This window comes from Saccostrea cucullata, unplaced genomic scaffold (genome assembly GCF_032062105.1).
Source record: "Saccostrea cucullata isolate Sc308-1 unplaced genomic scaffold, CSIRO_AGI_Scuc_v1 ctg1654, whole genome shotgun sequence".
NCBI lineage: Eukaryota > Metazoa > Mollusca > Bivalvia > Ostreida > Ostreidae > Saccostrea > Saccostrea cuccullata.
The window spans coordinates 1-24849 of record NW_026919579.1 but is presented as its reverse complement, the minus strand read 5'-3'; the positions used below and the strand labels follow the sequence as shown (position 1 = coordinate 24849).

The 24849-nt window shown below is 34.7% G+C and overlaps 2 protein-coding genes across 4 annotated transcripts; both read right to left on the bottom strand.

Moving 5' to 3' along the window:
• Positions 1 to 2970: 2970 nt before the first annotated feature.
• Positions 2971 to 21045, bottom strand: LOC134233760 (uncharacterized). 3 transcript variants are annotated; one of them, XM_062715765.1, is made up of 6 exons: positions 20881 to 21045; positions 18388 to 18541; positions 17198 to 17339; positions 16084 to 16269; positions 4779 to 4949; positions 2971 to 4654 (listed from the first exon to the last, which is right to left on the bottom strand). In XM_062715765.1, exons 1-6 carry the CDS (start codon positions 20919 to 20921, stop codon positions 4062 to 4064), a joined length of 1287 nt encoding a protein of 428 aa, XP_062571749.1. In that variant the 5' UTR covers positions 20922 to 21045; the 3' UTR covers positions 2971 to 4061. The 3 variants fall into 3 exon arrangements, with proteins under 3 accessions (XP_062571749.1, XP_062571756.1, XP_062571760.1); XM_062715772.1 differs by lacking the exon at positions 20881 to 21045 and adding an exon at positions 19843 to 19952; XM_062715776.1 differs by lacking the exon at positions 20881 to 21045 and adding an exon at positions 19695 to 19792.
• Positions 21046 to 22136: 1091 nt separating this feature from the next.
• On the bottom strand, positions 22137 to 24235 carry LOC134233744 (mediator of RNA polymerase II transcription subunit 18-like). Its single transcript, XM_062715742.1, has 3 exons — positions 24107 to 24235; positions 23599 to 23738; positions 22137 to 22684 (listed from the first exon to the last, which is right to left on the bottom strand). The coding sequence occupies exons 1-3, from the start codon at positions 24134 to 24136 to the stop codon at positions 22630 to 22632; spliced, it is 225 nt and encodes a 74-aa protein (XP_062571726.1). The 5' UTR covers positions 24137 to 24235; the 3' UTR covers positions 22137 to 22629.
• Positions 24236 to 24849: the final 614 nt, after the last annotated feature.

The following is a 24849-nucleotide window of genomic DNA, read 5'->3' as shown; positions in this document are numbered from 1 at the left end:
ATCGAATTAATTGCTGTGGTTCTACGCCAAAGGTAAGAACGTAATTCCCCTGATTTATATATATTTAACAATGACATAGAGAAAATTAAACAAACGCAGAATAGGATAAACCAACATAAGTCATCAAATCATGAATTGTTTTATAATCTTCACATAAATTTAAATTGTATTGTAATACTCAATATTATATATTATTTAGGTAAACTTTAAGCTTTTTAGCATTGATAATCTTCATCGTATACTATAGTTAAAAAAATCATTACGCTTCAAATATCTAACATGTGTATTATATATTTAAAAGGATATTTTAATTGATATAACTAGGGGCGGCCCCAGGACAAGTTTTATTGCAATCAACCGATCTTTGTATTTTTACCGGTTACATAATATATATAGTGGCAACTTATTTTTCATCTAATTAAATTTAATCAACTGGATCATGAGGATTGACTCGTAGCTGGGTTAAATACTCGTAACTAAGACGGTTTAGCGACAGTAATTTTTCGTCAAAATAATGGTTCTAAGACCTAATGTTCTGATCGTAGTATTATTATTTGAACACATCAGTCTATATTTATTTTTTTCATTAAATAATGATTATATTAATTACAATATATGAATAATTATTTAGTAAAATATTTAAGATCAAATTGTTCCTGTAACAATACGATGAATTTTTTCAGTTTTTTGTTGATCGTTTTGTTTTGTCAAGATGCACACAATAAACACAGGAACAGGTGCTTGTTTCTCAGGGATATTGTCATTATAGAAGGATCCTTCACATCCCGCTATAAATCTTGACTTGTTATCAAGCATCCCTGCTCGTGACAAGTGAGTGACCTAGTCCGTCAAATAATTCTCAAATTGTCACAATTTCGATCGACATGATTTACTCGCACTTAATGGTTTAAAAATGTACATCCTTTACAGATGACGTTCTCTGAATTAGTAATTATGACGAGAGAGTCTTTTAGAGCAAGCATTGGCGTCGGAAACAAATTGAAGGGGGGCAGAAAAAAATTCAAACCTATAAAAAAATTGACAAGCAAAAACAAGGAAATGTTGAAAGAGAAATGTGTCCATTGCCCAAACACGAAAAACACGAGGGGGGGGGGGGGGGGATAAAGGAAAACTACTTCTTTTACCAATTTTTTTCCCAAACACTACCATTTACCTGTTGGAAATGGGGGGTCCAATACGCCCCCATTGTACAATATCTATATTATGTTGGGGGGTGGGGGAGGGCGAAACTGGCGCATGTTTTGTTCATGCATTGTTATTTTTTACCGTTAAATGTGTTACGCTTACCTTGTTTATGTATCAGGTATTTCTTAGAGTCAGCCCCACAATCTCCATTTGTTTTGCAATGACCTTCTGATTCCTCTCCCTGACCATAAGCCGCACGAGAAGGTACTGTACATGAAAATGAACAGAAAAAAATACAAGTTCTCTGACAGTAATTCTCCTTTATTGAGATTTGAATTCTTTCTGAACGAACACATTTCACGGGAAAAATAAGTATCAAATTTATACTAAGAGCTGTATAAAAAAAAGTTTAAGTTGATATGTACATTAACATTTTGTTTCATTCATTCTGGATTGGTGATGACAGCTATTGGAACAAGATAAGACGTATCTTTGTGTTTGAACTGAAAAAACTTCCTTAAAGCTTCTTTACCTTTCCTATTCACAACTGCTCTGTTTCAAATTTCTAGCCAATAAAATTATTCCATCAGTATAAAAATAAAACAATTAGAGAAAACTGTATAATTATACAAATATTAAGCCCATTAACATTACGAGAATGAAGAAACGGTTTGTTTGTTTTTTTTTAACTCGGACATTTGTTATACCTGCCAGTTCTCCAAGAGCTAACACAAAACCAAGGACCACAACTCTCCACATGATGAGCAGATCTCACACTGCATACAAAAGTAAGGGATGTGGTATATGTAAATAAACTAATTCAAGTGATTACAAGTAACAGGATTATTACGTATAACCAGTGAATATCAAGGAACTTGTTATGTATAATATACAGGAATTTTACATTATACTAATGTAGACATTGATAATATAGCGCTTAGCGACTTTAATTTTATGTTATGTCAAAATAACTGGCGAAAATATCAAGAGTCAAGACTACATGTACCATAGGAAGCTTTGAACAGCTTTTCTGGCCCTCTGGTTCTTGAGAGGGTAGGAAAAAATCCTAAAGATACTTGTATTTCAGTGTAAAATTTTGATCCCCCTTTTGTGTACCCATCCTATCCATGGGGTTATGATCTGAAGAAATTAGAATTTACAATGCAAGGATCGAAACTTCCACATGAGTTTAATTCAGCTTCTCTGGCCAAATGGTCCTTGAGATGATATTTGCAAACTTTTTCCTTTATATTTAAATATAAAACTTTATTTGATGTATTTGTTGCGGTCAAATCCTACCCAAAGGCGTCAAGCTATATACAGTATGAACAATTCAAAATCTACACAAGTTTCAGTTTTTCTGGCCAAATTGTTCTTGAAACGAAATTTGGAAACTTGTTTCCTTTATATTTTTTGAAAGTAAAACTTTAATGTCCTTACTGTGGTCCAACCCTACCCCAAAGGCTTCAAGCTACAATGTATGACGATTCAAAATCTACACAAGTTTCAGTTTTCTGGCTCATTGGTACTTGAGGTGAGAAATGCAATTTTTTATTCTTTATATTCAAATATAAAACTTTGATGTCCTTATTTTGGCCCAACCCTACCCCAATTCAATTCAGTTCAAAATATACACTAAGTTTTCCTCGGAAAGCTTTCGTATCAATTTCAGCTTTTCTTGTTCATGTGGTTCTTAAGGTTTTATATGATCCCAACCAATTTAAAATTTGCTTTTTTGTTCACCTTTCAAAAGGATAGTTAACTTGGCTTTATCTATCAACAATTTAGAATCCTCTTTATTCCCCGTCGTTCTTAAGCAGAATGTAAAAACGCCGAACAACGGGGATCTGGGAAGCTCCTTTTATTTCATTTTCATTTACAATTATAAACAAATTAACTCACTCTTTCTTTCTCTCTCTCCCTGCACCATGCACACATTTTATCTAAAAATATGTAGAAAAATATATTGACAAAATTGGCACAAGTATATATTAAGCTTTCTACTCGTTAAAACGTCCGATCATAAGAGTAACATTCAAAAAAATATATATTATAGACCCTTTTCCTATGACATATTTTGTGTAGGAGTTATTCCCCTTAGCCGCCATATTGTAGGGCAACATTCCCAGATCCCTTCATTATTCAACCAAGTTCAACTTGTTATAATGGTTACTGAGGTAAAGATAATGCTATTTTTCTTATGGATATACGTTTGTTAAAGCATCTATTAATTCATGATTATAAGATTGTGAATATTTTCCCCCTTATATTTCTTGCATGCATGTTTAAAATTGGTTGCTCAAAGAGGTAAATTCACTACTTTGCCCTACAAGATGGCGGCTAAGGGGAATAACTCCTAGGCAAAATATGTCACAGGAAATATTTTAGATAGCTCTGAAATAGGCCTTGTAACATTCATGTACAGTGAAAATATTTTACATAAAACCAGGCAGTATTAGTACATTAAATTTGAAAATAAAACATGATTATGATTCAGATATCTTGAACAATTTACAAAACATTTCTTTTGTCGTACATGTAAATGTTTGCATATACCTCCTCCACAGTATAAATATAAGCAAACCTTGTAAATGTTTCCAATACTCAAGAAGAGAATTCTCAGAATAGTATTAGATGTAATATTAAAACTTAATGTGCATTATCTATTAATAATTCAAATATTTTTTTCTAGGAAACACCAAACATATTTCTTCTATTTGACTATTGTATTTTTTTTCGCTATGTTTAACATTGCTGGTAAAATCGAAAAAAATGTATATATATATCAACGAATCAATTCATATTGGTTTCATTTTTCATGAATGAACAACTTCATTACACTTATCGCAAAAACACAACCCGCGGTTACTTCAATACTTCGTTAATGGTTGAGACACGTTTAGATACAGAGGACACTAGCTCGGGACATGCCCCGTCTGAGCGAATTTAGATAACTTAATGGCCTCAATGGTTGACATCCCGAAATCGTTCCGTAAATCTTCCCTTGTCATTTCCTTAAGCAGAACACCGTCGATTCCTTGCTCGGCAAACGTATCAACATATTTATCCAGTTTTAGTTCCTTCATCCACGCTCCTAAATCGGCAATCTTCAGTTCCTCTACATTAGGCGCGCGTGATACTCTACTCGGACTGGGTGGAACTTCATTAACAGTTTTACTTTTTTCTGGCCTTTGAAAAACTGTGGGCCTCTGTGGCACTGCCGGAGCCGGAAGTGAAGCCGGGGGCGGGGTCAAAGGTTTTACAGGCTGGGCTTTCTTGTCCATTACCGGCTTTGGCGCCTTAGGCGGAGGCACTCTGCTCACCACGTCAGCCGGGATGAAATCGTACGTGTCGGGCACCTGTTCTATGTAGTTCAGAAGCCTAGAAGGGCGATGGGAAAGTTTTTGTCGTAGGATATCGTCCATGTTATAATATTCAGCAGGAGTTCGGTAAGTAAAATCAGAGTAGTCGTTATGTATAGCTGACTCTTGTGAATACACAGCCACATCTGTCAAAATGAACACGTGTTAAAGAAGTTTTGTATAAATTTATAAAATATACCTAAAGTGAATCAGTCTTCTACCGAGTAAATGTACAAGTGAACATTGTAATGATGTGACTTAAAAACATACTTGGGTTTCCAAAGTTTGTGTTGAATTTTACGTTTTGCATGACTTTCTGTTCCATGTTTTGGAGACTGGCCACCCAATGGTCGTCGGAGAAGCCCTCTATTCCTACCGCTATAGACAGTCTTAGGTCAGGCAGGTACACGGGTACAGCGGTCTGCTGAGCGTATAACATACCTACAACCGCAGAGAATTGGTCAACACTGTTCAGATACAGAGGTAAAAAACAATTATGTACAAACAATATACGCTGCTGTACAATAACAAAAATCAACTAGTGCTAATTGTAACGGGAACCGTTACAGATGTTCCCCAAACGCTCCCCAACTCCATTTTGGTGCCATATTCCCTATAAGTTTCATTAAATAAGACAAGCTCTATGCATTTGAGACTTTAACAACGTTTACCCAGAAGTGTACCAATTTCATTCAAATTTTAGCATTTTAATTCCACTTGTTCCATGTGCGTGCGTGCGTGCATGTCCATGATGGCCATACCTTCTTGTAGGAGTCCTTATATCTATCTATGTTCTAAATCCCATCCTGTTTGGTTGAAAAACAAGGGAGTTATAGCTATTAAGTTTCAGCCAATCAGAGTGCAGCACACGTGCATGTGCGTGATTTCATGAATTTTTTTCTATATCATATTGTAAGATATCCTAATGCATTTCTATGTTTTAAATTTCAAAGCATTTCGTCAAAAAACAAAGGAGATATAGCCATTTAAAGTTTCAGCCAACCAGATTGCAGCACGTGCACATGCCCATGCTTTCATGAAAATTTTGATATATCATGCTGTAGATCTTCATAATGTAGGACTATGTTCAAAATTTCAAAGGATTATGACAAAAAACAAGAAAGATATTGAGACTTCAGTTTCAGCCAATCAGAGCGAAGCGCACGTGCATGCGCGTGAGATCTTGCTATTTTGACCATGCCGTCTTGTTTATACTACTAATGTATCCTTACATTATGAGTTTCAAAAAAATTCATCAAGAAATAGAAATGTTACGGCTTCATCAATTATATTGGTTATTTCACATGTTGCACGTGCGCGCTCTTTCCAGCACACGTGCATGTACGTGCTTTCATGAAAAGTCTTATATATCGTGCTGTAGATCTTCATAATGTGTGACTAAGTTCAAAATTTCAAAGGATTATGACTTAAAACAAGAAAGATATTGAGACTTTAGTTTCAGCCAATCAGAGCGAAGCGCACGTGCATGCGCGTGAGATCTTGCTATTCTGACCATGTCATCTTGTCTATACTACTAATATATCCTTTATATTATGAGTTTTAAGACTTTTCATCAAAAAATAGAAAAGTTACGGCAATATCCATTATATTGGTCATTTCAAGTGCTGCACGTGCGCGCTCTTGCAAGCACGTGCGCGCAAAATGACCTTCGTTCGGCAACTCTACATAACATGCCTACTAACCCTAAAAAGGTTTCACCTAAGTCAGATGTGTTGTTTACAAGATCACTCGTGGACAAGATTTTCCCAGGAAGAAGAAAAATAATAAGAATAATAATAACTAGTGCTAATTGTAACGGGAACCGTTACAGATGTTCCCCAAACGCTCCCCAACTCCCTTTTGGTTCCATTTTCACTGTAAGCCTTATTAAATCAGACAACATCTGTGTAATTTTGCCTTTAACAACGTTTTCCCAAAAGGATACCAATTATATTCAAATTTTAACATTGCACGCGTGCCCATGTGAATGTACGTGCATAATGAAAATATAATCTTGTCTACACTTTCTATATATATGAAAATATACTTTATATGAAAGCATTTAGTCCAAAAGTATTAAAAATCACTCATTCAATTGTATTTTCAATTTCACTCGTTCCAAATGCACGCACGTGCGTACATGTGCATGATGACAATACCTTCTTGTAGGAGGCCCTTATATTTATCTATGTTCTAAATTCCATCCTATTTGGTTGAAAACCAAGGGAATTATGGCCATTTCAAGTTTCAGCCAATCAGATTGCAGCACACGTGCATCCACGTGATTTCAAGAATCTTTTTCTAAATCATATTGTAGAATATCCTAATGCAAAACTATGTTTTAAATTTCAAAGCATTTCATCAAAAATCAAAGGAGATATGGCCATTTAAAGTTTCAGCCAATCAAATTGCAGCACACGTGCATGCGCGTGATTTCTTAAATTTTTTTGTATATCATATTGCAGGATATCCTAATGCATGACTATGTTTTAAATTTCAAAGCATTTCGTCAAAAAACAAAGGAGATATAGCCATTTAAAGTTTCAGCCAATCAGATTGCAGCGCACGTGCATGCGCGTGATTTCATGAATTTTTTGCATATGTTATTGTAGGATATCCTAATTCATGACAATGTTAAAAATTTCAAAGCATTTCGTCGGAAAACAAAAGAGATATTGAGATTTTTGTTTCAGCCAATCAGAGGAAGGCGCACGTGCATGCGCGTGAGTTCATGCTAATTTGACAGTGTCATGTTATTAACACTTTAAATATATCCTTATGTAATAAGTTTCAAAGCATTTCATCAAAAAATGTAAAAGTTATAGCTATATTAAGTATATCAGTCAATTCACTCATTTCACGCGCACGCACGTGCAGGCGTATGCGCGCAAAATGACCTTCGTTCCGCACACCTACACTACACACCTATTAACCCTAAAAAGGTTTTAGCTCAGTTGGGTGCACAGTTTCTGAGAACACTCGCGGACAAAAAAGTACCGGAGAACAAATAAGAAAAAAAAAATAATAATAATAATAAGAAACCGAGTAAAAACAATATGTTCCCAAACTCCGTTTGGGGAACATAACTAGTGCTAATTGTAACGGGGACCGTTACAGATGTTCCCCAAACACTCCCCAACTCCGTTTTTGGTGCCATATTCCCTGTAAGCTTCATTAAATAAGACACACTCTATGCATCTAAGATTTTAACAACATTTACAAAGAAGTGTACAAAAATCATTTAAACTTTAGCATTGCACGCGTGCATGAATGCATTTGCGTCATGACCATATCATCTTGTCTACACAATCTATATTTTTAATACACAGAATATTAAAGTATTTAATCCAAAATTATAAAAAAAAAAAAATACGCTCATTCAAGTGTATGTTTGATTTTAATCATTTCACGTGCACGCACGTGCATACATGAGCATGGTGACCATACCTTCGTGTAGCAGTCCATTACATCTATCTATGTTCTAAATTCCACCCCGTTTGGGTGAAAACTAAGGGAGTTATAGCTGTTTAAAGTTTCAGCCAATCAGATTGCAGCACATGTACACGCACGTGTATGCATGTGCATGGTGACCAAACCTTCTTGTAGAAGTCCATTATATCTATCTATGTTCCAAATCCCATCCTGTTTGGTAGAAAACCAAGGGAGTTATAGCTGTTTAAAGTTTCAGCCAATCAGATCGCAGCGCACGTGCATGCACGTGTTTTCATGATAATTGCTTTATTTCATGTTGTAGGATATCCTAATGCATGGCTATGTTCAAAATTTCAAAGGATTTTGTCAAAAAACAAGAAAGATATTGAGACTTTAGTTGCAGCCAATCAGAGCAAAGTGCACGTGCATGCGCGTGAGATCTTGCTATTTTCACCATGTCGTCATGTCAATACTACTTATAAATCCTCACATTATGAGTTTCAAAGCATTTCATCTAAAAATAGAACAGTTGTGGCTATATCTATTATATTGGTCATATCACGTGTTGCACGTGCACGCTCTTGCAAGCACGTGCGCGCAAAATGACCTTGATTCCGCAAATCTACATAACATGTCTACTAACCCTAAAAAGGTTTTACTTACATCAGACGAACAGTTTAAAAGATCATTCCCGGACAAAAAAGTTCCAGGAAGAAGAAGAAGAAGAAAAATAATAATAACTAGTGCTAATTGTAACGGGGACCGTTACAGATGTTCCCCAAACGCTCCCCAACTCCCTTTTGGTGCCATATTCTATGTGAGCTTCATTAAATAAGACAAACTCTATGCATTTGAGACTTTAACAACGTTTATCCAGTAGTGTACCAAGTTCATTCAAATTTTAGCATTGCACGCGTGCGCATGTGAATGCATGTGCGTAATGACCATATCATTTTTCTACACAATTTATATATTTTGATATACTAAATATTAAAGTATTTAATCCAAAAGTATTAAAAATACGCTCATTCAAGTGTATTTTTTCCTTTTTTTTCTTTTCACGTGCACGCACGTGCATACATGAGCATGGTGACTATACCTTCTTGTAGAAGTCCATTACATCTATCTATGTTCTAAATCCCACCCCGTTTGGTTGTAAACCAAGGGAGTTATAGTTGTTTAAAGTTTAAGCCAATCAGATTGCAGCGCATATACACGCACGTGCATGCATGTGCATGTTGACCATACATTCTTGTAGAAGTCCATTATATCTATCTATGTTCCAAATCCCACCCCGTTTGGTTGTAAACCAAGGGAGTTATAGCTATTTAAAGTTTCAGCCAATCAGATTGCAGCGCACGTGCATGCACGTGTTTTTATGATAATTGCTATATATTATGTTGTAGGATGTCCTAATGCATGGCTATCTTCAAAATTTCAAAGGATTTTGTCAAAAAACAAGAAAGATATTGAGACTTTAGTTTCAGCCAATCAGAGCGAAGCGCACGTGCATGCGCGTGAGATCTTGCTATTTTGATCATGTGATATTGTCTATGCTACTAATATATCCTTATGTTATGAGTTTTAAAGCATTTCATAAAAAAATGTAAAAAGTTACGCCTATATCAATTAAATCAGTCATTTCACGTGTTGCACGTGCACGCTCTTGCAAGCACGTGCGCGCAAAATAACCTTCGTTCCGCAAATCTACATAACATGTCTACTGACCCTAAAAACATTTCACCTAAATCGGATGTGTAGTTTACAAGATCATTCGCGGACAAAATTTTCCCGAGAAGAAAAATAATAATAACTAGTGCTAATTGTAACGGGGACCGTTACAGATGTTCCCCAAACGCTCCCCAACTCCTTTTTGGTGCCATATTCCCTGTAAGCTTCATTAAAGAAGACAAACTCTGTGCATTTTGACTTTAACAACGTTTTCTCAGAAGGATACCAATTATATTCAAATTTTAGCATTGCATCCGTGCGCATGTGAATACATGTGCGTTATGATCATATCATCTTGTCTACACTATCTACATATTTTAATATACAATATATTAAAGCATTCAGTCCAAAAGTATGAAAAATCACTCTTTCAAGTGTATTTTTCATTTCTCTCGTTCCAAATGCACGCACGTGCGTGCACGTGCATGATGACCATACCTTCTTGTAGGAGTCCCTTACATCTATCCATATTCTAAATCCCATCCTGTTTGGTTGAAAAACAAGGGAGTTATAGCCATTTCAAGTTTAAGCAAATCAGATTGCAGCACGCGTGCATGCGTGTGATTTCATGATTTTTTTCTATATCATATTGTAGGATATCCTAATGCATGACAATGTTTTAAATTTCAAAGTATTTCGTCAAAAAACAAAGTAGATATTGCCATTTAAAATTTCAGCCAATCAGATTGCAGCACGAGGGCATGCGCATGCTTTCATGAAAATTCTTATATATCTTGCTGTAGATCTTCATAATGTAGGTCTATGTTCAAAATTTCAAAGGATTATGACAAGAAACAAGAAAGATATTGAGACTTTAGTTTCAGCCAATCAGAGAGAAGCGCACGTGCATGCGCGTGAGATCTTACTTTTTTGACCATGTCATTTTGTCTATGCTTCTAATATATACTTATAAAATGAGTTTCAAAGCATTTCATCAATAATTTTAATAGTTACGTCTGTATCAATTACCGGTATATTGGACATTTCTCGTGTTGCACGTGCGAGCTCTTGCAAGCACATGTGCATGCACATGCTTTCATGAAAAATCTTATATTACAGGCTGTAGATCTCCCTAATGTATGACTATGTTCAAAATTTCAAATGATTTTATCAAAAAAAACAAAAAAGATATTGAGACTTTAGTTTCAGCCAATCAGAGCGGAGCACACGTGCATGCACGTGCGATCTTGCTATTTTGACCATGTCATCTTGTGCATACTACTAATATATCCTTACATTATAAGTTTCAAAACATTTCGTCACAAAATAGAGAAGTTACGGTTATATCCATTATATATTGGTCATTTTAAGTTTTGCACGTGCGCGCTCTTGCAAGCACGTGCGCGCAAAATGACCTTGATTCCGCAAATCTACATAACATGCCTACTTACCCTAAAAAGGTTTCACCTAAGTCGGATGTGTAGTTTACAAGATCACTCGCGGACAAAATTTTCCCAGGAAGAAAAATAATAATAATAATAAGAATAATAATAACTAGTGCTAATTGTAACGGGGACCGTTACAGATGTTCCCCAAACGCTCCCCAACTCTCCTTTTGTGCCATATTACCTGTAAGCTTCATTAAATAAGACAAACTCTATGTATTTGAGACTTAAACAACATGTACCCGGAAGTGTACGAAGTTCATTCAAATTTTAGCATTGCATTTAGCATGACCATATCATTTTGTCTACACAATCCATATACTTTAATATACTAAAAATTAAAGTATTTTATCCAAAAGTAATAAAAAATACGCTCATTCAAGTGTATTTTTGATTTTGTTCATTTCACGTGCACGCACGTGCATACATAAGCACGGTGACCATACCTTCTTGTAGAAGTCCATTACATCTATCTATGTTCTAAATCCCACCCCATATGGTTGAAAACCAAGGGCGTTATACCTGTTAAAAGTTTCAGCCAATCAGATTGCAGCGCACGTACACGCACGTGTATGCATGTGCATGGTGACCATACCTTTCTTGTAGTAGTCTATTATATCTATCTATGTTCCAAATCCCATCCTGTTTGGTTGGAAACCAAAGGAGTTATAACTGTTTAAAGTTTCAGCCAATCAGATTGCAGCGCACGTACACGCATGTGTATCCATGTGCATGTTGACCATACTTTTTTGTAGTGGTTCATTATATCTATCTATGTTTCAAATCCCATCCTCTTTGGTTGAAAACCAAATGAGTTATAGCTATTTAAAGTTTAAGCCAATCAGATTGCAGCGCACGTGCATGCACGTGTTTTCATGATAATTGCTGTATATAATATTGTAGGATATCCTAATGCATGGCTATGTTTAAAATTTCAAAGCATTTCATCAAGAAACAAAAAAGATATTGAGATTTTTGTTTCAGCCAATCAGAGTGCAGCGCACGTGCATGCGCGTGAGATCTTGCTATTTTGACCATGTCATATTGTCTATGCTACAAATGTATCCTTATATTATGAGTTCTAAAGCATTTCATCAAAAATTTAAAAAGTTACATCTATATCAATTAAATCTGTCATTTATCATGTTGCACGTGCGCGCTCTTGAAAGCACGTGCGCGCAAAATGACCTTCGTTCCGCAAATCTACATTACATGTCTACTGACCCTAAAAACATTTCACCTTAGTCTGATGTGTAGTTTACAAGATCACTCGCGGACAAAATTTTCCCAGGAAGAAAAATAATAAGAATAACTAGATGTGAAACTCGTTGCGAGCAACGAGAGGTCTTCCGTCCCTTTCCGGAAAGAAAACTTAAAATCGAGCTGAAAAAGTAAAAAAAAGATTTGCCTACAAGAGGGATTGAACACATTAGTCGCCAGCATGAAATTCCAACACACTAAATATTACGCTATCGGGACCTCTACTCTAAATCTACTTGTATATATCAACAAAACAGTGCTTCTCTCTTAAAAAGAAAGGCGGGTCACTATTCAAAATATAGCGCCAAACGCCACGATTTTAAAAAAAAAAGAACGTTCTTATAGCGTAACATTCGAGGTTTAGAAAGTATATTTAACTCATTTTACAAATTCCATATTGTTTTATATATGCATGTAACACTAAAGCGGTGAAACAGTTATGAATTTTAAACTTTTTTCAATTTCCTGTTCATCCCCAAAGTGAACTATCCTGATTAGTTAATCAAAATAGGTTGAAACGTTTCGCCGAAAAATCTGGCTCGCCCTACGACGGTCAAGGAATCAAATATCATTTATGCTCAATAACTTGAATCAGGTCTTTGAGACAAGAATGCTTGAATAAACTCCATGAAGCCATCTTTTAAAAAAAAGTTTTCTTATTTTTGTCTTATTCATTAGTTTAATATGACACAAGTGTGCATAGGAAAACAGTGGTTAAGATTTATACTTACAATATTCATTGATATTCTTTTTTGAGACAGTATAACTTATAAGTACGATTTAAGATCTGTTTTTCCGTGGTGCACAAAAGATATTAGGTATCGAATTTCATCTGCACATTTAGTCTTTTCTTTTTTTATTTTGAAAACCAGCCAAAACCAATTAGAGAAGACGTTAGCTTGACACAGAACTGCAACGTCACTACGACGTGACAATCCAAGTATTCCTTTACATTTCATTTATCCTGTTGTTACTTTCATTCAAGCAAACGCTCGGCTGCCTCCGAAAACCCCTATTGCGAAATGTCGACGTTGACTGAGACAGCCGCCATTTTGGACCCGCTTCAGATTTTTGAATGCTAATATCTAGAGTTTAGATTTATCAACATTCAAAAAAATTATATAGTAAGCATTATAGGGAGAGTTTCTATTAATATACCAAAAATAAATGGGAAATATTGAAAAACAAAAAAGTTAGAAAATACAATTTTTTTAAATTCGCATGCCGTAACGACCGGAAGAACTGACGACGCACAAAAAGGTGATTCTGCAAACCACAAAGTCACGAACTATCGTCTCCAATAAGTCTCCAGGTCATATCTTTAGCCATTTACGATAAAAAGGGGCGACAAAATTGCATTTTAAAATCAGAAAATTGCCCATAACTTGGCACCAGAAGCGAATTTCCAAATTTCCTTAAAAATGTATCAAGTTCATCTTATTGCGCATAATTCCTGAAAATTTCATAAGAATCCGCCGAACAGTTGCTGAGAAATCGCGTGCACAAAATTTTGGGAAAAAAAATAAGAATAATAATAATAATAACTAGAAAAGAAACTCGTTGCGAGCAACGAGAGGTCTTCCGTCTGATTCTAAAAAAAATTCCGCAAAATCGAGCTGAAAAAAGTGATCAAACTTCTTATGGAAACAAATGGGATTAAACCCGAATTGCCAGCGTGAAAATGCAATGCGCTTACTATTACGCTATTGGGACCACAGCTCTAAATGTATTTATGTATACTTCTGCTACAGTACATCTGTCTTAGAATAATGAAAGGTGAATCACTATTCTTAATTTTGCGTCAAACGCCACGAGTATATCTTTGCACCTTTTCTTTGGAATGTTCCTTTTAATAGGTGTGATAGCTTCAATGAAAAGAAAAAAAGAACGTTCTTATAGCTAAAATATCAAGGTGAAGACAGTATAATTAACACATTTTACAAATTTCATATTGTATATAAGCAAGTAACACTAAAGCAGAGAAACTGTTATCCTAAGTGAACTATCCCGATTAGCTAAGCTTTCATGAAAAGGTTGAAATGTTTTGCCGAAAAACATGTGTCGCCCGAAGACAGTCAATGAATCGGATACAATTTATGCTCAATAACTTGAATCAGATCTTGGAGACAAGAATGTTAATATAAACTTCATTTAGCGATCATTTAAAAAACGGTTATCTTATTTCGTCTTTTCTATTATTTTCATATGACACAAGTGTGCATGGGAAAAACAGATTGTAATTTTTATACATACTATATTCATTGATATTGTTTCTAGAAAAACTATTACTTATAACTATGATTTAAGATCTATTTTCACGTGTTGCAAATCAGAAGGTACCGGTATTAGGTATCGAATTTCATTTTCACATTTAGTCTTTTCTATTTCTACTTTGAGAACCAGCCAAAACCAATTATAGAAGACATTTAAGAAGAACATAGTTTGATACAGAATTGCAACGTAAATACGACGGGACAATCCAAGTATTCCTTTACATTTTATTTTTCCTTGTCTTACTTTCGTGCAAGCAAACGCTCGGCTGACTCAGTAAACCCCTATTGCGAAATGTCAGAGTTGACAGAGACAGCCGCCATCTTGGACCCGCTTCAGATTTTTAAAAGCTAATATCTAGAGTTTCGATTTATCAATATTCAAACAAATTATATAGTGAGCATTATCAGAAAGATTTCTATTAACATACCAAAAATGAATGAAAAATATTGAAAAACAAAAAAAGTTAGAAAATACTATTTTTTAAATTTGCATATCGTAACGAGCGGAAGTATTGACGACGCACGAAAAGGTAATTCTGCAAATAAGAAAGTCACGAACTATCGTCTCCATTAAGTCTCCAGTTCATATCTTTAGTCATTTTCGAGAAAAAGGGGCGACAAAATTGCATTTTAAAATCAGGAAATTGTCCATAACTTGGCACCGGAAGCGAATTTTCCAAAAAGCGGAATTTTATATAAAATTCATATAATGACGCATAATTCCTGAAAATTTCATTGAAAACGGCTGAATAGTTCTCGAGAAATCGCCTGCACAAAATTTTGGTCAAAAAAAGAATAATAATAAGAAACAGTACAATCACTATAAGGTCTTCCGTGAAGACGGAAGACCTTAATAAGAAACAGTAGAATAACTATAAGGTCTTCCGTGAAGACGGAAGACCTTAATAATAATAAGAAACAGAGTAAAAACAATATGTTCCCCAACTTCGTTTGGGGAACATAATAAGAAACAGAGTAAAAACAATATGTTCCCCAACTTCGTTTGGGGAACATAATAAGAAACAGAGTAAAAACAATATGTTCCCCAACTTCGTTTGGGGAACATAATAATAAGAAACAGAGTAAAAACAATATGTTCCCCAACTTCGTTTGGGGAACATAATAAGAAACAGAGTAAAAACAATATGTTCCCCAACTTCGTTTGGGGAACATAATTATGATCTTAGCATCACCAAAGTGCAAGAAATGTATACTCGGTATTGCATTTAATAACTATGAAATATATACAAAGGCTAAAAATATTTTCAAAATTTTCATAAAGGTATGCAATTCTCCATATTAGTCCGAAATATCTTACCTTTTCAAAACTTTATAATTTTAACGATATATTTTAAATTTGACTATCAAAAAGAAAAAGAACTGGGAAAACGTCAGATATTTCGCACTATCTTCAGTAAATGCTACAATAGAAGAGATGATTTTCGGAAAGTCGGGCAAAACAGGAAATACAGATGAAGAAATGTGGACTCTTACCGTCTGACACGGCGTTGCCTAGGAGATACCTGTCTTCGTATGTACTGATCAGGTTCAGCTGACAACTCTTCCCGGTCTCTCGCTGCTGGCCTTGAATATTCATGAGTTGGTGCGAGTCCGATGGCGTCACTTCCACCGGAAGTAAATGCTTCTCAAGAATTTCATTCAGAGTTTGTTCTTTGCCACCTGGATAAGAAAAAAAATATCAGATTTAATTTGTTGGCAGGCATAACCTACACATAAGCCGGCTCCGTGATATTTCTCTTAAACTATCTTCGCAAATCAAAGGTTTACAGCCGCTTTGCTCTTTGTAGAGAGCAAAGCAGACTGAAAACCATTGGCTTGCAATGATGATCTTATGAATGTTTAAACAATCAGATCATTTGCTCAATATGCTGTTGGATTTGTGGATTATGCCAGTGTTCAAACCAGATGAAGATTTAAACAAGACGTGTTTGTGAAACATTATGCGCCCGGTGGCAACAAAGTTTGAAAAAACAATTTTTAGCAAATAGGTCACAGTCAATCTCACACGATCATTGTCCTTGGTGTCATTTGTAGGCACTTAATTAGTGGAGTATGCATACCAAATATGAAGTCTCTATCTCCTATGGTTCAAAAATTAAGGCGAAATTTCGAAAAAGCTATTTTCAGCATTAAAGTCACAGTCAAGGCCACAAGGTTATTGACCTTGGCATTATTTGAAATAGCGTAATCATCGGAGTATGCATACCAAATATGAACTCTATCTCCCATGGTTCAAAAGTAATGGCAAAAGTTCGAAAAAGCCATTTTTAGCATACAAGTTACAGTCAAGGTCACAAGGTCTTTGGCCTTTGTTTCAGTTGAAAGTGCTTAATTAGAGGTGTATGCATACCGTTATGAAGTCTATATCTCTCACGGTTCAAAAGTTATGATAAAGGTTAAAGTTGACAACAGACAGACAAACAGATAAACAGGCAAACAGACAGATAGGACAAAAACAATATACGCCCCGAATCTATTGATTCGGGCGCATCAAAAATTCAAGTCATTCCGTAATATACAGTATTTCTGAAGACTGTGCTTTAAAGGGAACATATATATAAAGCAGTAACGCTGGTCCACAACTCACTTTTCTTGCCGCCTTTCAGGGAGCAGAACTTCATTCCGTAGTCCACGGGGATACTGATTTCCCGCCCCTCCAGCACGGACAAGCCCCTCTCTACCTTAGCTACCACTCGCTTCTGGGTGGAGTAGGTGTGTATCCGAATTACCTTCAGATCAAAAAGGGAAAACGTTAATCTTATATAAATTACATTAAAGCCAGGCCTAGACAACAGAACACGAAACTTAAGATCATATGAATTTTCAGATAATGAAACGAAATTGACATGGTACAGATTATCTACATTCCCAATTCCCAGAATTCCCTACTATTCGGTCGAGCATGCGTGTTTCGGTAAAATTTATGTAGTTACACCAGCAACATATATTGCATGTACATGAAGTTATGGAATCCGGAAAGGGCCATGTAGTTCACTTGCTCGCCATCGCATAATCGCGGTTTGGGTCGATAGTTCGATAAATCGATGGTGCAATGAGGATGAAGCGATGGTGCGATAGTGAAGTACGGGGACCTTTCTGAATTCCGTGGGGGTTGATATTATTAAATATTTTCCTCCATAGAAAACAATTGTCCACAGCCGATGCACTCTTGATGGAACCAATTAAAAGAAAATTCTCATTAACTACCATATACGTAAAATACATCTAACGCAAAAAAGAGCTATGCTCAAATTATCAACTCAACAACGGATGAATATGCATAAAACCTGTGAAGAATAATATCTTATTGAATATATTCTAGTATACAATACGCCGAAACTGATAAAAAAAGACATTTTAAGACGTTTGGACTTCCTTACAATATTCTAAGATATCATTGACTGCAGACTTAAGATGTTAATTCACTAACCATTAACTGACCAATAACTGACATGTCCAATATTGAATTCCTACCACAATACTGAATTCTCCGTTAACTAACCAATTATTGACCTGTCCAATACTGAACTCCTCCCATTAACTGACCAATAACTGACCTATCTAACGCTGAATTTCTCTCATTAACTAACCAATAACTGACCTGTCCAATACTGAATTCCTCGTATTAACTAACTAATAACTGACCTGTCCAATACTTAATTCCTCCCTTTAACTGATCAATAACTGACCTGTCCAAAACTGAATTACTCTCATTAACTAACCAATAACTGGCCTATTCAATACTGAGTTCCCCTCATTAACTAACCAATAACTGACCTGTCCAATACTGAATTCCTCCAGTCCGATGTCCCCGCAGTAGCCCTGAGTGACCACTATTAGCTGAGGAAGGCTGGAGTGGTATCGGTCGTAAAACTCCTTCACCGTCAGATTATCATTGTTATGTTTGAAAGTCACCTTTGTCGCCATGTTCCTGCAAAGTAAATTTTTTTCTCTTGAGACTTTAGTCTTTTTCATCTTGCACAGTAGATATATTTATTTATGATTTGCTTATCGCTATCCAGTAGGGGGCCAGTAAACATGTACCGAATACTGATATTCATTTTAAAGATATTTAATCACTTTACGACAGGTATTTTTTCCTGATAGATATTTAACCTGCATTGTTTTATGAGCATATGATGACATATCTAAACTACGATTTACATTTATCATCTTTACATTTTAAAAATTTTCAATTAAAGATATAAATCGCTTCTCTTGATGTATATGTATTTATATATATTTTTTTAAATTGATAACAATTTTGGTTCTTCAAATAAAAAAAAAAAAGATAACGTAACCCCTGCATGACAACACAATTATGCATTAACATAGACTGTTCAAGACCCCTTATGCAATGCGTACAAAAGGCCCGTACGTAAGTTTGGACTCCCCCCCCCCCCCCCCGCAGATAAAAAACACAAAAATAACAAACTTGATAATGTTACTAAGTGCTGGTAATTGTGGTGGGGCTTTCCCACAACGTTTTGATATGTTTTTTTCTAGAATTTTCCAGTGTTCGGCCGTGGAAGAAGAATTAAGAGAGAGGGGCAAGCAGCATCTAAATGAAAATTTAAAACTACGGCAAAACACTTTAATTCCCAAAAAAGAGGAAGGGACCCTGTCTTCCTTACCCCTCCCTACCCTTCTCAAGACCTCTGCGAAAAACTACTTCACGTATATATCATACAAACAAAAGTCATGTAATATTTATGCATTTAGAGTGATCTGCCTTTATAGAGTAATACAAAATAAAGAAACTAAGAATCTACAACGAATTTACTGGTAATCAATCCAATTACTTTAGGTATATAGACCCAGATAAGTATTAACGCTTAATTCTTTACTATGTATGTGTTTTCGCCACTCAAATAATTTACAGAGATCTCCTTAAACAGTTCATTAATAGATCTTTTTAAAACAACATTTTTTCTTACAATAATATAATTAAGCGGTTAATCTTTTCAGAGAGAGAGAGACAGAGAGAGAGAGGGTTATTGGTTGCAGAGTATTTTTAACCCTGCTCTAATACAAAAAGAATACCAACAGGTATATCAAAACATGGAATGCAGATAAATTCTAACCTCTATTTCTTATCAACAGTAAGTAGAAAACTATTTAATGCATCATATTAAGCAAATTCCTCCTGTATCATTAGAAATATGACCCATCGTAGCCTGAAGTTAATTAATAATTACGTAATTAACCAGGTAAACAGAGTAAACACCTTACCTGTCCCCTTCTAATCTGCGTCTTACGAACCCGGAAGTAAAATCCCTCCTTTTGTTCAAATTATAAATACCCGGTACCTGAATGGGGAATTATACGCACCAAGTCTGAATGTCGTAATATCAGGCGTAAAGGACTTCATTCAGATAGCACGTTTATAAAGAAATTCATTTATTTTAAAAGTAAGATTTAAACAGGTTTGACATGTTTGATGTGGAACGCCAGTCCCCTCATGCTATATATGTACATACAGTGGTTCAAAATATCGGTAATAGGGATAGGGGCAGCTAAGATCATTGCATCAAATTATCTTTTTTTTAAATGTCTGCATGACATAATGCACATATTCATAAATATAATTGTTTATAAGAAGAACTAAAGGTACTGTGAGTAATGATTTCACAATATGATACCCTCGCTTCCCATATGAATATATAATGGCAGTGTCCATGGGGAATTAACCAAAATATGTGTTGGATCAATAAGTAAAATAGGAGGTCACAATAACAAAATATAATAAAGAGTCTGTCAAAGTTTCATCAAATTTCATTAAGAGGTAGACAGGAGTTGAGAGATAAGAGATGGATACCCTAAGGCGTAACAGACGGACGGACATACCGATTACTATATACCTTCCCGCTTTTCAAACTGGGGTATAATTAACTGTTTATTTTGTAAAAATGTTTAAATATTACATTTCTGTATACAGATGTATATGGGGATTTAATATTTATTAATACTATTCTCTTTAGAATCAAAATTACATGTACGTCTCATTTAAAAATGTCGCATGGACGTTTTCCCATGTGCAGTAAAATTTCTAATAATGTAAACTTAGTTAATTAATATCATAAAATGAGGGTTTGTCAGCTCCAACACAAATTACCAGGGTTGAGTTTTAAATTTTAAGTTTAAATTGGGTTTATGTGGATTGAGTTCTCAATTCCCCGGAATACCTGCAATAATTGACTAGTTTTGCACATGGTTACAGTACATCCTAATGAAAACATCACTGTGCATGCATATAATTTATTTACTCACGACCAGCAACATTCTCCGCCCCCTTTTTCCTGTCCCCTCATGATAACTATCACTGACCCTGTCTCCAGATAAGTCCATGTATCATTCTACCATGATTAATATGCTGGCCAAGCAATGACACGTGTCCAAAAGAAATAAAAATTGAGGAAACATTATGCATGATGTGCATTCATTTGAATAATTGTTGAATAAGGTTTCAGATAAAATTTTCCTTTTTATTTCACTGAATTTATTTTTAAATTATAAACATCCTTGACAAATTGGCGTTACTCCTCCTTCCTTTCTGAGATGAACACTGACAAAGTTCTTTAGTTTGGAGCATTTTGGGGCACGCCACAATCCTTGGTTTATGCGTAAAAGGAAACTTTTTTACTGTCCATAGGCGTCGGAACCGTGGAAGGGGGGAGGGGTAGGGACGCTTGGCCCCCGTTTTTTTTTTCAAATATATACGTAATATGCAAATCATGCAATCACGCGAAAACGTGTAGGTAAAATTATAGCGGAAAATTATTCCGCTATAACCTGCACATGGTGCTTTGGACTGTCAACTTATTTGCTACTGAAAAGCTTGCCCCTAGTACGAACAATTTAACAGGGACAGACTACTTACATTTAATTTTATGTAACAGGGATTTCAATAACCTACAAGTAGTTTAAAAGTCAGAATTTTGTAATTTATTTCCTTGTTCAGCAAGAAATGCCATATAAGGTCATACGCCTCAAAGACACCTGATCCCATGTACCTCTGGAATTTCCGAGTGTCCGTGTTTATGTTTTTTGGCTTTTTTTTTTGGATACTTTATGAATCAATTTTTCTTCACATAAGATATTTAACTCGCGTTTGCCCAGAGATTGCGTTATGATAACTTTTCGCGTGATTGTATAATTTGTATTTTCTCATTTCCCTCCATACCCTTTTTAATTTTTTTTAAATTAATGTAGCTGTTTTTTTCAAATGCAAGTCTGTTAAATGATTGATTTTGTTTCATTATGCAAACTTTGGCGGCCGATTCAGCTACTAAAGTTTATATATAATAATAGACTCAGAATATTGAGTACTAGTACATGTATATGAAATCCGCCTACGGATTTTTTTTTACTATGCAGGGAAACTACTTACAACAGATATATTTCTGATTTTTTAAAAGGATTTCTGTGCCCTGGTATGTATTTTGCATGTCCAAATCTCATTAATATCGAAACTATTAATATTCATGGAATTAAAAAAAAGATAAAATAAAAATAAATAAATGTAGTCAAACTTACATGTACAATTTATTTTTTTAAAATAAAGAGGTACATACATGAGGCATCTCTGATGCATGTAGCTGCATACAGCACAATAACCAATGTCTCCAAGTATACATGTAACTACACTGTAACAATGAGAAAATGATTTTGACATCCCCTAGATTGGAATATTATATCTTTCAAAATTTGTCTTCAAGACTTTTAATAAGAGGCAAAATTGCACATAAAATGTCCATTGGTCATTTTCTCTCTATTGGACACTCAAGTTCTTCACATGGTACAATATGTCATACAAACACAGGTATACATGTATGTATCTTGTACGACACAAGTACCACACACATGAAATTCATACACTCTTGATGTCCTTTTGGCATGCACAGTTTCTCCCTTCTCTGAATTCTTATCAGCATTGTTTGTTTCTGACTAGAAACTATACAGCGTTTTCTCTGCACAATAACAGTCTTGCTGACTAGGTCCTTTCTATCCTTACTTAATTTAAATCTGTGCCAGTTGAATTTTCCTGTGGTCAGTTTTTTCCAGCATCACTAATCTGCGAGCATTAAGGAACTAATGTCACTCAAAGATTTCTTATTGGCATTATCCATTTTTTTTCTTCAAAAGAAAATTAGAATTTGAGATATCAAGAAGTCATAACAGAGTTGTGGAAAACTTTTTCAGATAGCCGGTCATTCGGACCGGCAAGAAAACAAATTAAGCCGGTCCGAAGTGATTTTTGTCAGTCCGAAATAGTAAGTCGCAAAATGAAAAAAAAAACAAACATATTTATTCACTTAATAACAAATTTTTTTAATAAATCATGTTCACCATGTTAATAATGATACAAAAATTCAGTCTCCATTTCCAAGTCCTCTTCCGTTTTCTTTTAATTTTGCATTCATAAATAACAATACTAGATATCACCGCTTTTGGGCAGGTCGCAATGCTCATTCAGCATAGTGAACATAATTTTTAAAAAAACATTTATGCATTTTGGAATTATATTAACCTAGATTAGAAAATTGGTCTAGAAATTGCAAAAATTCTTTGCATCGATAAATAAAGATATCAACACGATCGGTAAAAAAAAAAACGAAAATCATACAAAGAAATCTTCTTACTGTATGATTATTATCCAAAAATGTTTCAAAACCAATCAGAAATATTCCACTTCTTTTGTAACATTAATGCCCTTTAGCTGCATGTCTTTTTTCTTATATCTTATGTTTCTGCTTTGACTACAATTCAAACTATGATCTTGCATCCATAGTAACTTACAGTCTGACTTCCCTAAGCCAGCCCCTACTATTTCATTTCAACGAAGTGAAATAGTAAGGGCTGGCTTTAGTCAGACTGTGGTATAACTTAGGTTTTAAAGGTAACCTTAACCCTGAATTAAAGATGTATTTTAAGATCTAGAGTGAACATATAAAAGAACTATTTTTACTGACAGTTTTATAAGGATACGGTTTGAGCTGCTCTGCGAAATTTTTGATGTCTTCCCCGACCCCCTCCTGACCTGATGACGTCACCACACTGAGTTCTACCAGATACGAGGGACAGATGGACTCGATCGAGTCATTAGTCGTGGTACCTGGCTGATTCATCTACACAAGGTAAATAAAAAATAATCAGTGTTAGAAGCAAACTTAACTGAAAGAAAAGGCTACTTGTATTTTTTGAGAATTTCAAGCAAAATTTTCCTATCAAATATGACGAAAACCTGCTTCGTTCACTAATCTTATGTGCCATTTTACATATATGTATATTTAAAGCTTAACTCCATTCTTGCCAAAAAAAAAATTAATCTAAATTAAGATTTAAAAAAAAATTAAGAGAAATTAATTAAAAATTATTTGTTGCTAACAATCACATTCATGTACAAATTTTTTTTTCACTTGAATGAGATTGCTACAAAATATAAATCCGATTTTTTTTTTCATCTTTTATCATAAACAGTCTTCCTCCTCTTTACCTTGTAAAACTTTGACACTGTAATCTTCATTCTTCCTTTATGGAAATAAAAACCTTTCACAACAAATTCATGGTCAATTCTGATAAAAGAAAATATTAAATAGAGTTACAAGGGATGGTTTGCTTATTTTTCCTTGTAATACTAGTCCAACTTTCCTTAATTCAAATAAATATTATCTGAAGCCTGATATTAATGTGACAATGGGAAATGCATGTGAAATTCTTACAACTAAAGATCAACACCACAAAACAATTATACATGACTTTTACAACAGTGTTAATTATTTTTTTATTAAACAATTAAACCCAATTCAAGATTCACAAAAAAATGTACGATTTTACCGATATAAAAGGGAATTCGAACTACACCCATCTAAATTATATTAGTGTAGATGCAATCTCATCAACTTTTGGAGGGGGGTTTCTGTCTCATTAAAACTAGCTCCACATTTTCATTCATATTTTTTTTATTGTTCCTCAATGAAGACCTACAATTGGTAGAATAAATATGGCAACTAAATTATTTTAATCTTATCATTAAGGAAGTGTCTCGAGAATCAAACAGAACTTCCTCATATAATCCATATATACATAAAGTATATAAACAAGTATCATAACCTAATCCTGATATAAAATCTTTTCCAAATCAGGTACTACTTTAAAATGAATGTGTTGTTGGTTGATAAATTAAACCTGTGCACATTGTTAGATGTTGGTCAGTCTATCTAGAGTATTTAGAATATT